The sequence below is a fragment of the Oryctolagus cuniculus genome, chromosome X (genome assembly GCF_051225735.1).
Source record: "Oryctolagus cuniculus isolate XC-2025 breed Fujian yellow rabbit chromosome X, ASM5122573v1, whole genome shotgun sequence".
Taxonomy (NCBI): domain Eukaryota; kingdom Metazoa; phylum Chordata; class Mammalia; order Lagomorpha; family Leporidae; genus Oryctolagus; species Oryctolagus cuniculus.
Genome location: NC_142888.1, coordinates 81,238,901 through 81,253,785, shown reverse-complemented (window position 1 = coordinate 81,253,785; position 14,885 = coordinate 81,238,901). Strand labels below are relative to the sequence as shown.

The window sequence follows — 14,885 nt, the reverse complement described above, 5'->3', positions numbered from 1 at the left end:
CCACTCATGTGGGAGACTAGGATAGAGCTCCTGGCTCCCAGCTTGGCCTGGCCCAGATCTGGATGTTGGGGGCATTTGGGGAATGAACCAGAGGATTGAAGATCCTCTCTCTCTCTCTCTCTCTCTCTCTCTCTGTGTGTGTGTGTGTGTCTGCCTTTCAAATAAATACACAAATAAATCTTTTAAAAAAAGTAACTGAGATGTCCTTGAAACAATTTTTATAAGGACTTTGAAGCAGGAAATGAAGACAGTGAATTTTTCTTAAGACTCATTATGAAAATAATAGTGGTTAGAGGCAGGAATAGTGAGAGAAGAGTTCTTACCAAATACTGTATTTTCTGTTTCTCTTAATTATGTCCTAAGAGAGAGTTAGGAGAAGTGACCTGTAGAATAAGGATGAATTTACTTCAAGCCTGCTTTTTTCTACTTTGGGCTTCTTTTAATCAGAAAGGTGAGAGATGATTGTCTCTTACTTGGGATTTGCAAGGATCATTCTCAAAAGATGTTTCTGGTATTTGGGTGCTTGGTTGTTTTCTGTCTGGTGGGGAGAGTACCCAAATGTTCCCTTGGTTTATTACATTTTTAGCATGCTGAAATGCTTATTTAATTCTGTAATTAAAGTCATGTTGTAATTTAAGAAGAGTTGTGTTCCTAACATTCAGATAAGCTTTTAATTCATTGATGTTACTTTCCTTTTGTTATGTATTCCTGATGCATTGTATAGTATCATTACTCTATGCACTTTTTTTTTTGACAGAGACAGAGAGAAAGGCCTTCCTTTTCCATTGGTTCACCCTCTAAATGGTCGCTACAGCCAGCGCGCTGCGCTGATCTGAAGCCAGGAGCCAGGTGCTTCTCCTGGTCTCCCATGCGGGTGCAGGGCCCAAGCACTTGGGCCATCCTCCATTGCCTTCCCGGGCCATAGCAGAGAGCTGGCCTGGAAGAGGGGCAACCGGGACAGAATCCGGCACCCCGACCGGGACTAGAACCTGGGGTGCCGGCGCCGCAGGCGGAGGATTAGCCTAGTGAGCTGTGGCGCCGGCTGCACTTTTTCTTCATAGTAGATTTTACCCTTGTATCACCTAATTTTAATAGCTATAATGATTTGTTAAATATCTTCTTATTCCTGCTAAATAATAAAAGAATAACAGAAAGACTGGGTCTTGTTCACAGTGATTTCTGTTGTACCCAGCTTAACGTCTGATAAACAGTAGGTATTAAAGTATTTGTTAACTGAGTGACCAATAACATTCTATTTTACTTAATCTCAAAAATATAGGTTTGGAGTAGGGTTTTGGCCTTATAGTTAAGACACCCACATCTGATATTGGAGTACCTGGGTTTGATTCCTGGCTCTGGTTCCTGATTACAATTTCTTCCAGTGCAGACCTTGGGAGGCAGTTGTGGGTTCCTGCCACTCAAGTGGGAGACCCAACTTGTGTTCCTGGCTCCTGACTTTGGCCCAGCCCTGGCTTTGCAGGCATTTGGGGTGTGAACCAATGGATGCAATCTCTCCCAGTGTCTCTTTCTGTTCCTCTACCTCTCAAAATTTTAAAAAAACTTTCTAAGTCATGGACGCTGTTGAATACACTGAGACATTGTTCAAAGACAATGAACAGGATGATAAACCAGGTGAATCCACTGTAAAGTGATACTTCAGCCTTTGATGAAATAACAGTCTCTCCAAGCCTCCTACTCCAGTCAAATGGAACATATCCAGAAAGCCAGCATGGAATTTGTTTCTACTTCACCAAACTGGCCAAAAACCATTGTCTTTAGTTCCAGTTAGGAAGCTTTACCTGATAATGCTGATTTTGTATCAGACTGTCAGCATGGCGTTCCTGGAATTGAAAATGGGAAGACAGGTTACATAAGCAATCAGCCCCGCCCTACCCACCCATCCGGATATATTTCTAAACATTAAGATTAGAGAATAACACAGGAGCTCCTTCTTGACAAACCCCCAAAGCATGTGTAGACTGGAGTGATTTTGACATTTAAGATACGGAATGTCACAAAGGAAGGAAGGGAAGAAACAAATTTGTCTAAAGGGAAACAATTTGAAAAAGGCTTACTGTGAAACTTCTCAAGTTGTGCCTTCTCCGTCTACCATCAGGGTCTCTTTTGGGGCAGAAAGTGTTGTTGAACCAGTTGCCAAGGTATAGAAATGACTTGGGGCTGGGGATGATGTTGAAAGGAGGTGGCAAGGTACCACCTTCATCAAAGTAACTCATCCAGAGCTTTGTCCTTGCAAATTTCCACTCAATATCAGCATGATCCTATGGAAGACAGAAGTTTAAAGATTTGGAATGCCTCATTCTAACCTTTCTTTTTGCTTCTGTAGAGGACACTCTGTCAGTAGCTATATCCTCAAGTTACACATAACTGATGATCCTGTAATCCCACTTTTAATAAGGTATATACCTTATCAATATACTTGCAAAAAGATATATGCATAGACTGTTCACTCTAGCACAGCTAGTAATAGAAAAACAACTAACACAACCTAAACATCCAATAGTGGGAGACTAGTTAAATAGATAATATCGTATCTAAAAATAGCATACAATATAATAATTAAAAGCAAAGAAGCTCTATAGATATTTTATAAGTACATATATGTGTCTAGATATGTCTATATGCATCTAAGACCTTTAGGTGAAAAAAAAAGCAATGTAAAGCAGAGCATATGCTGTATACATGAACCCACTTCTATAACTGTAAACCCTTTGTATCACATGCTTGCAGGTTCTAGACAGGTACATACTAAACTGATCATAGTAGTATTTTTAAGGAGTGGAACTGGAGTGGCGCTATGGTTTAGATGTGGTTTATTCCCCAAGGGTTTATGTGTTGGAAGCGTGATCCTCAGGTTGTGGTGTTAAGGTGCTGAGACCTTTACGAGGTGAGGCCTAATGGGAAGTTCTTAGGTAACCGAGGGCACTGTTATCAGAAGAAATTAATGTAGTTCTTGCAAGCCAACCCCCACTCTGGCTTCCTTTCTGGCCATGTGTCTCTCCCTCTCATGTACATTCCCCTTTCATGATGCTATCTGCCATGAGGTCCTCAGCTAAGTCCATGCCAGAGTCATGCTCTTTTTTTTAAGGATTTATTTATTTGAAAGGCAGAGTTACAGAGAGGCAGAGGAGAGGTAGAGAGAGAGAGAGAAGTAGAGAGAGAGAGAGAGAGAGAATCTTCCATCCACTGGCTCACTCCCCAAATGTCCACAGTCCACAACAGTTAGGTCTGCGCTAGGCCAAAGCTAGGAGCCTGGAACTCTATTCTGGTCTCCTGTATGGGTGGCAGGGGACTTCAAGTACTTGAGCTATCTGCTGCTGCTTTCCCAGGTGCATTAGCAGGAATCTCGATCGGGATGGAGCAACCAGGACTTGAAACAGCACTCTGATGTAGGATGCTAACATTGGAAGTCGTGGCTTAACCTGCTGCACCATAAAACCAGCTCCAGTGTTGAATTTCTTATATTCTGAAGTATTTGGAGTAAAATGTTATAATATTGCCAACTCACTTTCAATTATTAAAAAATAGGGGGGCTGCCATTGTGGTGTGGTTGGTTAAGCTGCTGCCTGTGACATTGGGATACCATATAAACACTGATTCTAGCCCTGGCTGCTCCATCCTGATCTAGTTTACTGCTAATGCACATGGGAAAGCGGCATAAGATATCCTGAGTGCTTAAGCGCCTGCCAAATGGAGTTCCAGCCTCCTAGCTTTGGCCTGGTCCAGACCCTGAAATTGCAGCCACTGGGAGAATGAACATTTGGATGGAAGATTGCTCTTTCTCTCTTTCTAACTGAGCCTTTATATTTAAAAAATAAATCTTAAAGAAATAACGTCCTTGAGCCCCCAACATTTTCATAAGACAGTGCAAGCTTTGTTTAGAGGCCACATAACTTATGATTTATACCCATCAGCTTTTTAAATAAAGATTTAATTTTTTTGAAAGTCAGAGTTGGGCGGGGGGAGACACACAGAGTTGGAACTCCCATCTGCTGGGTCACTCTCCAGATGGCCACACAGCAAGTGATGGGTTAGGCCAAAGCCAGGAGCCAGGAGCTTTATCTGGGTCGCCCATGTGTGTGGCAGGGTCCCATATACTTGGAACATCTGCTGTTGCTTTTCCCAAGCCATTAGCAGGGAAGTGGATCAGAAGTGGAGCAACTAGGACATGAACTGGTTCCCATATGGGATGCCAGTATCACAGGTGATAAATTTACCCACTATGCTACAGTGCCGGCCCCTACCCATCAACTTTTTTTTTGACAGGCAGAGTTAGACAGTGAGAGAGAGATACAGAGAGAAAGGTCTTCTCTCTCCTGGTTCACCCCCTAAATGGCTACTATAGCCAGCGCACTGCGCCAATCTGAAGCCAGGAGCCAGGTGCTTCCTCCTGGTCTCCCATGCGGGTACAGGGCCCAAGCACTTGGGCCATCCTCCACTGCCTTCCCGGGCTACAGCAGAGAGCTGGACTGGAAGAGGAGCAATGGGGACAAAACCGGCACCCCAACTGGGACTAGAACCCAGGGTGCCAGTGCCATAGGCAGAGGATTAGCCAAGTGAGCCATGGTGCCGGCCCCTGATAGGTTTGCATTATTTCATACCAATAAGTTTGTGGTTGTTTGTCAGAACAGCAATTGAAAACTAGTACAGATATGTGTGAAAGAACAGGGATCATCTTTTGGAGGCTGAAACAATATTGTTATTGGCTACTAAATTTGGTCGAAGATTTCTTGGGGCTGGTGCTTTGGCATAGCTGGTAAAACCACTGCCTGTAGTGCTGTCATCCCACATGGGTGCCAGTTCAAGTCCAGGCTGCCGCACTTCTGATCCAGCTCTCTGCTGTGGGCTGGGAAAGCAGAAGATGGCCCAAGTCCTTGGGCCCCTGCACCCACATGGAAGACCAGAAAGAAGCTCCTGGCTCCTGACTTTGAATCAGCATAGCTCCGGCCATTGCGGCCATGTAGGGAGTGAACCAGAGGATGGAAGACCTCTCTCTCTCTCTCTCTCTCTCTCTCCCTGCCTCTGCCTCTCTGTAACTCTGATTTACAAATAAATAATTTTTAAAAAAGGAATACAACCTAATTCAGTTATATTTTGGTTGTCTAATTTCCAAAGGAAATAGAATCTGTCTGCATAGATCACTGTTTTTTTTCTGGAACAATTGTTACAGATACTCTGGGAAAAAAAAGGAGTTCTGAGAAAGAGAAACAATATAGACCCTTCTATCAAAAGCTTACAGTGTAAGGACAAAAATGGAAATCTCTTTCTTTATCATTTCATGAGATTTTGAAAGGGCTATCTAGGTCTTACAATGTGGGCTCAGAGTGGTTTCTGGGTGAATATCCACTCTGTCACCGAATCCTAGAATTTGCCCCTTTAGCCTTTCAGATGTCCCACAAAGGCTTTCATTTTGCTCTCCAAGGAAGCAATGCTTAGCTACCATATTAAATAATTTGTAGATTGAGTGCAAGAGTGACGATTTTTAAGTCTGATTCTATGAAGTTAATGGAATCAATGGATCTATTAAAATTGTGTGTAAAATGTTGACTGTAATACATTTTTCTCGGTGTTCAGTGTTTATTATATTCTCAGAGGAATCTGCACTCAGCAAAATGATAAATAACCTCCAAAGTAGAGGATTCTGTTGCCTTCTGAGATTCCCATTGCCTGTTCATGAACAAAAGATACTAACCAGTTGTTAATGGATTGATTGGAGATACCTCTCTCTTGTTCAGGGGGACTAAAAGCAGTAAGTTCAAAATTGAAAGTTAGCTCCTATATTGAAATTAGCTTCTTAGACCCAATGCTAGATTTCATTTAGTGAGTTAATAAACATATAGCTGACCTTATTATGAGTTTAACTGAAGAAATATTTTGGTGACTGTTTTTCAATAAGTTTTTTCTTTCATCATTCTGGTGAAGCCCAGGCTATGGAGGGGATTTGGGGAGTGAACAAGTGGATGGAAGATCTCTCTCTCTCTCTCCTCTCTCTCTCTCTTAAATATATAAATCATAAAAAAACTGGATGTTTTGACTATGGTAGGATAATTTATAATGGGAATGCAAGAACAATGACATTTTTCTTTTAATGACCTGTCTTCTCCATTGTCAAAGTATGCATCATTCCAAAAGGGGAATTCTGTGAGAGCAAAGCAAAAAATGATAGTGCTAGATGAAATACTGAATTCTATATCACATTATTTCATCCTTGTGACAAAAACAAAGCATGCCTGCATGCTTTATTGATCTATCTTTCCATCCTTGTGTTAAGATTTACAAGTGAGATGGTCATCACAGAGATAAGTACTGACATATTTATTGAGTTGGAAAATGAAGTCATCCTTTTTGAGATAAGAAATAAATCTGATTTAGATCTCCAAGCAAGATGGCAGAATAGGAAGGGAAGCACACTGATAGTCCAAGAAGAGACAGTTTAATAAAAGTGGAGATACTGCAGGTTCAAGGAAGAGTTGGGGAAGAAACAGCAGAGGAAACTCTTACGTAACTAGTGATTCATGGTGGACCTGCGTGGAAGGCGTGGGAGCCCACGGCTCGGGACAGCAGCCACGGAATCTATGCACCAGCGCTGGAACATGAGGTGAGTCGAAACCTCAGTAGCCCAAGACACTGGCGGGAAAGCAGAAGGAGGAGCCTAGAGGGAACGAGGCTTGAAGCCCCATGGGGGAAAGTTCACCAGGCTAACTAGAGGAGAGAGAAAAAAAAGAAAAAAAAGGGACCGGTGCAGACACGAGTCTCTCTCTCTGCTCACCTCTCAAAGGCGAGCAAGACAAAGGTCAGGCACCATTTTGGACATATGTCATAAGCAGGGCAACCTCAGGTCTGCACCCACTCTCAGCCAAGCAGAAAAACCTGACTCTGGGGGCAGGGGCTGAAATAACAGGAGGTTAGGACCTAGTGAATGTGTGAAGCTAATGAACTGGGACTGTGAAAAAAGAGACGGTGGGTGAGAGAACTCACGGAGTTCACATGAGTACTCTTCAGAGATGCTACAATTTGGTAAACTTGGCAACCCCGTGGGAGACTGCAGGGGAATTTCAGCCCAAACTGAGGGCAGCACAGATTCCCTGTGTGGTCCTTGGGAAAGAGTAGACCAATGTTGTACCCAAAGGAGCTAGATATCGGAAGCTGACTACCTTCAATTCCACTCAGCTGTGCGGAATTACTTCCCTTCTGAATCGAGAGAGAGAGAGCGAGCGAGCGAGCAAGCAACCTGGGTGAGTCACCTTTGCAACACCCTTAACCCTGAAGAACCAAACAGAGCTCTGTGGCCACACCCAACTTAAGCCTCTAAAGCTCCATCAAAAGCAGTCCACTTAATCTAGACTCATAGTATAGCAAGAAAAAAACACCACAGCGAGGGAAGAAGAATCCAAAGAATATTTCCACAATGCCAAGCAACAAACGCAGAAACAGAGGAAACAAGAACAAGGAAGACATTATGACGCCCCCAAATGAACAAGACACCCCAAGCCAAGATTATGAAGATGATGAGATAGAAGAAATGCAAGATACAGATTTCAAAAAATTTATGATAAGAATATTTAGAAGTTTTTAAAAACAAATTCTTGAACTACAGAAATCCTTACTGGACAGGATAGAAAATCTCTCGTGAAAATGAAATCTTAAGGAGGAATCAAAATGAAATGCAGAAACTAATAGAACAGGAAAGTGTGATAGTGAAGAGAAATCAAAATGAAATGAAGAACTCAGTAGATCAAATGACAAACACATTAGAGAGCCTTAAAAACAGAGTCAGTGAGGCAGAAGAGAGAATATCGGATTTAGAGCACAGGAAAGTATACAGTCAAACCAAAGAAAAGAAGAGGAAATTAGAAATCTAAAAAATATTGTCGGGAATCTACAGGATGCTATTTAAAATCCCAACATTCGGGTTCTAGGAGTTCCTGAATGCAGAAGAGAGAGAAAGGATTAGAAGGCATTTTTAGTGAGATACTAGCAGAGAACTTCCCAGGATTGGAGAAGGACAGAGACATCCTAGTACAGGAAGCTCATAGAACCCCTAGTAAACATGACCAAAAGAGATCCTCACCACGACACGTTGTAATCAAACTCACCACAGTGAAACATAAAGATTCTAAAATGTGCAAGAGAGAAATGTCAGATTACTCTCAGAGGATCTCCAATTAGACTCACAGCAGACTTCTCATCAGAAACCCTACAGGTTGGAGGGAATGGTGAGACACAGCCCAGGTACTAAGAGAGAAAAACTGCCAGCCCAGAATATTATATCCTGCAAAGCTCTCATTTGTGAATGAAGGTGAAATAAAGACCTTTCATAGCAAACTGAAATTGAAAGAATTTGTCGCCACTCGTCCAGACCTGCAAAAGATGCTTAAAGATGTGTTACACACAGAAACACAGAAACACGGTCATCAATATGAAATAAGGTAAAGGAAGGAAACCTCACAGCAAAAGATCACAGGAAGTTCAAAGCATATATTAGAAAATATCTTTGGGAAAATGGCAGGGCAAAGTTACTACTTATCAGTAGTCACATTGAACATTAATGGCCTCAATTCTCCAGTTAAAAGACACAGATTGGCTGAATGGGTTAAGGAACAAAACCCATCTATTTGCTGCTTACAAAAAAAAAATCTTACCAAAAAAGATGCATGCAGACTGAAAGTGAAAGGTTGGAAAAAGATATTCCATGGCAACAGAAATTAAAAAAGAGCAGGCGTAGCCATCTTAATATAAGACAAAATAAACTTCAACACAAAAACTGTTGAGAGACAAAGAGGGGCACTATATAATGATTAAGGGATAAATTCTACAGGAAGATATAATGATTATCAATGTATATGCACCTAATTACAGGGCACTGGTTTATTTAAAAGATATGTTAAGGGAATTAAAGGGAGACTTAGACTCCAATACAATAGTACTGGAGGACTTCAATACTCCACTCTCAGAAATAGATTACCTGGACAGAAGATCAACAAGGAATCAGTAGATTTAAATGACACTATAGCCCAAATGGATCTAACAGATATCTACAGAACTTTTCATCCTACACTTAAAGAATTTACATCCTTCTCAGCAGTACATGGAACCTATCTAGGATTGACCACATACTTGGCCATAAAGCAAGTCTCAGCAAATTCAAAATAATTAGAATCATACGATGCAGCTCCTCAGACCATAGTGGAATGAAGTTGGAAATTAGCACCTTAGGAATCCCTAGAGCATATGCAAACGCATGGAGATTGAACAACATGCTCCTGAATGAACAGTGCGTCATAGGAGAAATCAAAAACTTTCTGGAAGTAAAGGAGGATAACAGCACAACATATCAAAACTTATGGGATACATCAAAAGCAGTGTTAAGAGAAAAGCTTATAGCAATAGGTGCCTACATCAAGAAATTGGAAAGGCACCAAACAAATGAGCTTTCTATGCATCTCAAGGATCTAGAAAATCTGCCGCAAACCAGACCCAAAACTAGTAGGTGAAGAGAAATAATTAAAATCAGAGAAGAAATCAACAGGATTGAATCCAAAAAAAAAATTACAAAATATCAGCCAAATGAAGAGCTGGTTTTTTATAAAAAAAAAAAAAATTGACACACCATTGGCCCAACTAACTAAAAAAAGAAAAGACCCAACTTATTAAAATCAGAGATGAAAAAGGAAACGTAACAACAGACACCACAGAAATAAAAAGAATCATCAGAAATTACTACAAGGACTTGTATGCCAGCAAACAGGGAAATCTATCAGAAATGGATAGATTCCTGGACACATGCAACCGACCTAAATTGAACCAGGAAGACATAGAAAACCTAAACAGACCCATAACTGAGACAGAAATTCAATCAGTAATAAAGTCCCTCCCAACAAAGAAAAGCCCAGGACCGGATGGATTCACTGCTGAATTCTACCAGACATCTAAAGAAGAAGTAACTCCAATTCTTCTCACACTATTCAGAAAAATCAAAAAAGAGGGAATCCTCCCAAATTCTTTCTATGAATCCAGCATCACCTTAATTCCTAACCAGAAAAAGATGCAGCATTGAAAGGAAATTACAGACCAATATCCCTGATGAACATAGATGCAAAAATCCTCAATAAAATTCTCGCCAATAGAATGCAACAACACATTAGAAAGATCATCCACCCAGACCAAGTTGGCTTTATCCCTGGTATGCAGGGATGGTTCAATGTGCGCACATCAATCAATGTGATGCACCACATTAACAGACTGCAGAAGAAAAACCATATGATTATCTCAATAGATGCAGAGAAAGCATTTGATAAAATTCAACACCCTTTCATGATGAAAACTCTAAGGAAATTGGATATAGAAGGAACATTCCTCAGTACAATCAAAGCAATTTATGAAAAACCCATGGCCAGCATCCTATTGAATGGGGAAAAGTTTGAAGCATTTCCATTGAGATCTGGTACCAGATAGGGATGCCCACTCTCACCATTGCTATTCAATATAGTTCTGGGAGTTTTAGCCAGAGCTATTAGGCAAGAAAAAGAAATTAAAGGGATACAAATTAGGAAAGAAGAAATCAAACTATCCCTCTTTGCAGATGATATGATTCTTTATTTAGAGGACCCAAAGAACTCTACTCAGAGACTATTGGAACTCATAGATGAGTTTGGCAAAGTAGCAGGATATAAAATCAATGCCCAAAAATCAACAGCCTTTGTATACACAGGCAATGCCACAGCTGAGAAAGAACTTCTAACATCAATCCCATTCACAATAGCCACAAAAACAATCAAATACCTTGGTGCTGTGGTTAAGATGCTGCTTGGGATGCCTTCATCCATATCGAGCTCCTGAGTTTGAGTCCAGCTCCCTGCTAATGTACACCCTGGAAGGCAGCCGGTGATGGTTCAAGCAGTTAGGTGCCTATCACCCACATGTGAGACCCAAATTGAGTTCTGGGTTCCTGGGTTTGGCCTGGTAAAGTCCTGGTTATTGTGGGTATTTAGGAAGTGACAGTAAATGGAAGATTTCTCTGTGTGTCTCTGTTTCTGTCTCCTCTCTTTCTCCCTCTCTCTCTTTCAAATAAATATTTTATAAAAACCCTTCAAGCACCAAACATTTATTACCCCACAGTTTCTGTGAACAAGAATATGAGCATGGCATAATTGTGCATCTCTGGTTCAAAATCTCTTACAAGGCTATAGCCAAAGAGTAGAACAGACCTAGGATCTCATCTGAAGTCTCAACTGAGAGAGTATTTTTCCAAGCTCATTTTCATGGATGATGTCAGGACTCAGTTTGTTCTCAGATATTGTATTGAGGGTCTTAATCCCTAATGGCCAGAGGCCAGAGGTCTTCCTCAGTTCCTTGGTATGTGAGCGTTTTCATAGGGCATCTCATAACATGGTAACAGGTTTCACTCGGAGAAAGAAAGAGAAAACCTTTTTGAAACCTCAAATTGGAAGTAACATTAACTTTACTGCATTCTTTCTTTTTCTCCCAATTTTTATAATTGACAAATAAGAATTGGACATTTTTTTCTGGCATACAATACGATATTTTGATATATATGCATACATGGTGAAATGATAAAATCAACCTTATTGACATAGCCATCATCTCATACAGTTACCACTTTTTGAATGTATGGTGAAAACTGTTAAGATCTAGTCTCTTAGAAATGTCAAGTGTACAATATAGTACATTTCAACTGTACTATAGTAACCATGCTGTACAATAGACCTCTAGACTTTTGCCATACCTTATTTGTGAGAAGTTAGACCTAAGGTTCAAACCTGTACTCAAGGGGAGAAGATTCTACAAGGGCTCAAATACCAGGAAATAGAGGTCAACAGAGGCTACCTGCCACGGTAGCATTTCCCAGAGACTGAGAAACTGAATGACCATGATCTAATTCTTTGCATTCCATAAAACTTAAGAAGAAGCTAATTAGGGCGGGCGCTGTGGCTCACTAGGCTAATCCTCCGCCTTGCGGCGCCGGCACACCAGGTTCTAGTCCCGGTCGGGGTGCCGGATTCTGTCCCAGTTGCTCCTCTTCCAGGCCAGCTCTCTGCTGTGGCCAGGGAGTGCAGTGGAGGATGGCCCAAGTACTTGGGCCCTGCACCCCATGGGAGACCAGGATAAGTACCTGGCTCCTGCCATCGGATCAGCGCGGTGCGCCGGCTGCAGTGCGCCAGCCACGGCGGCCATTGGAGGGTGAACCAATGGCAAAAGGAAGACCTTTCTCTCTGTCTCTCTCTCTCTCACTGTCCACTCTGCCTGTAAAAAAAAAAAAAAAAGAAGCTAATTAAGTTGTCAGTTGATCAACTCTTAAAATATATTAGGAAAACTCATTATTTTGTCACTTTTTAAAAGATTTATTTATTTGAGAGGCAGAGTTACAGAGAGAGTGAGAGACAAAGAAAGAGGTTTTCCATCATGGTGCACTCCCCATATGGTCTCAATGGTTAATACTGGGCCTGGCCAAAGCCAGGAGCCAGCAACCAGGAGCTTCCTTCAGGTCTCCCATGTGGGTACAGGGGCTCAAGCACCTAAGCAATCTTCCATTGCTTTCCCAGCTGCATTAGCATAGCTAGACTGGAAGAGGAGCAGCTGGGTCATGAACTGGCATCCATATGGAATGCCGGAGCCACAGGCAGAGGCTTAATCTACTACAGCACAGCACTGGCCTATATTTTATGACTTTTTACATGTAAATATGAGTTCCAAAACTAGAGTGACAATGGTATAAATAATACTTTATCCATTGACATATACTTAAAGATATAAAAGATGATAGTTTTATATAAAAGATATAAAACAGATATTTTTATAAAACGGAAAATAAAAATATAATTGATGCTGAATCCTGTTCTCAAATATTACTCAATATTCATATATGAGGTGAGCATTTGACATAGGGATTAAGGTGTATGAGATGCCCACATCCCATAACAGAGTGCCTGGGTTTAAGTACTGGCTCTGCTCTTGATTCCCAGGTTCCTACTGATGTACACACTGGAAATTTAAAAGATTTACCAACAGAGAGAGGGAGGGAGGAATAGTAGGAGGTATTCCTTTCGCAAGTTCACTCCCCTAATGCCTGTAACAGATAGATGTGGGGCAAGGTGGAAGCCAGGAGCCTGGGACTCCATCCAGGTCTCCCACACAGGTGGTAAGGGCCCAAACAATTGGGCCATCTTCCGTTGCCTTCCCAGGCACATTAGCAGGAAGCTGGATTGGAAGGAGAGTAGCCAGAACTCAAGCATTCAAGCTGTGGTTTAACCCACTATCCCCAGTGCCAGCCCCTAAAATAATTTTTAAAAATGTATATTTGTGTTCTTTGGAGCAGTTTTGTACTACAAATAATTGCATCATAAGTAGAATCAGAAGAGTGATTTTAACATGTATTGCCTTATGACTACATGTAATAAAAATTAAAATTCAACTTGTAGTTTTGTTATGAAGGAATATGACAGATATTAAAATATAATTATTATTGTTAAATATAACAATTAACATTAGGATAAAATGATATGGAAATATGGGATGAAAATAAGAGTTCAAAAAGAAAAAATGATCTAAGCATTTTGTACTTAAAGAAGAGCTGAACCATTCATTTTTAAACATATGGTTATAAGAAACAAATTGCTGTGATATTCAGATTCCATTGATGCATTTAAATGAGTAATTGGATAGTTTTATTTTAAATGTCAATATCTATCATATTCCAGAAATTGCATCCTTTGCACATTCTAAAATTTATGATGGTGGCCAGTGGTGTGTCATAGTGGGTAAGGCTGCCGCCTGCAGCTCCCACCATCCCATATGGTTGCCAGTTCAAGTCCTGGCTGCTCCACTTCTGATCCAACTCCCTGATAATAAGCCTCGGAAAGCAGCAGAAGATAGCCCAAGTCCTTGGGCCCCTGTACTCTGGTGAAAGACCTGGAAGAAGCCCCTGACTCCTGGCTTCAGATTGCTCAGTTTCGGCCATTGCAGTCATTTGGGGAGTGAACCAGCTGATAGAAGATTCTCTCTCTCTCTCTCTCATAACTCTACCTTTAAAATACATAGATAAATCTTTAAAAAATTTATGATGAAAAATTTAGACATCAACCCAAGAATATATAAGGAGATGGATTTTGTATTTCCAATTACATTAGAGGATATTCTAGACAAATGTTTCCATGTCCTTGATTAGACCTTGAAATAAGACCATTTCAATATTCACACTGCACACATGCATGCACACACACACACAAACAATTATGGGAAATGGGGTTGCTATGGGCAATTTAAGGTGCAGAGGAGGATAGGAGGGAAGAACAGCATGAAACAGTATGAAACAGCATGCTATTGCGAGAAGAGCAGGGAGTTTGGAATTAAATAACCCAGGGTTTGGAATACTGCTCTGCTACTTATTAACTGTGTGATCTCAGGTTGGTAAATTCAAATCTCTGAGTCATGGTTTTCTCAACTGTAAAAATGGGAGGGAATATCCACGCAGCTGAATTGTCAGTGTAAAGAAGTGAAGTCAGTGTAAAGCTCCAATCTGTCCTCTTTGGAAATACACTTATGTTTCTCTACCACAACTCTCAAAATGAAGATGATATTCACAAAGTATTTCTTAAAATGAACTATGTCACATTGTCAGAACTCATTTCTCGATATGTTCACAAAGGAGAATGATGTTGCAACTCCTGTGGCTATTCAGCTGCTTTTCTCATAAACTTGGCCCAATGTCCTAGTATCTGGAAATGCTCTGGTTTTTAAAAGTTCCTGAATGAGTTTAAATTTTTGTTTTCATATGTTTTGGACAATAAGAAGTTATGTCTTTTTCTTTTTTTAAAAGATTTATTTATTTATTTACTTATTTGAAAGTC

General features: G+C 40.8%; 1 protein-coding gene across 1 annotated transcript in view; it reads right to left on the bottom strand.

The window, feature by feature from the left end:
• The window catches only part of TRPC5 (transient receptor potential cation channel subfamily C member 5), a 324,015-nt gene that overhangs the window by 4,577 nt on the left and 304,553 nt on the right, over window positions 1-14,885 (bottom strand). The window contains 2 exon segments of the mRNA NM_001082779.1: window positions 1,800-1,841; window positions 2,076-2,279. Of these exon segments, the coding sequence (NP_001076248.1) occupies window positions 1,800-1,841; window positions 2,076-2,279 (246 nt within the window).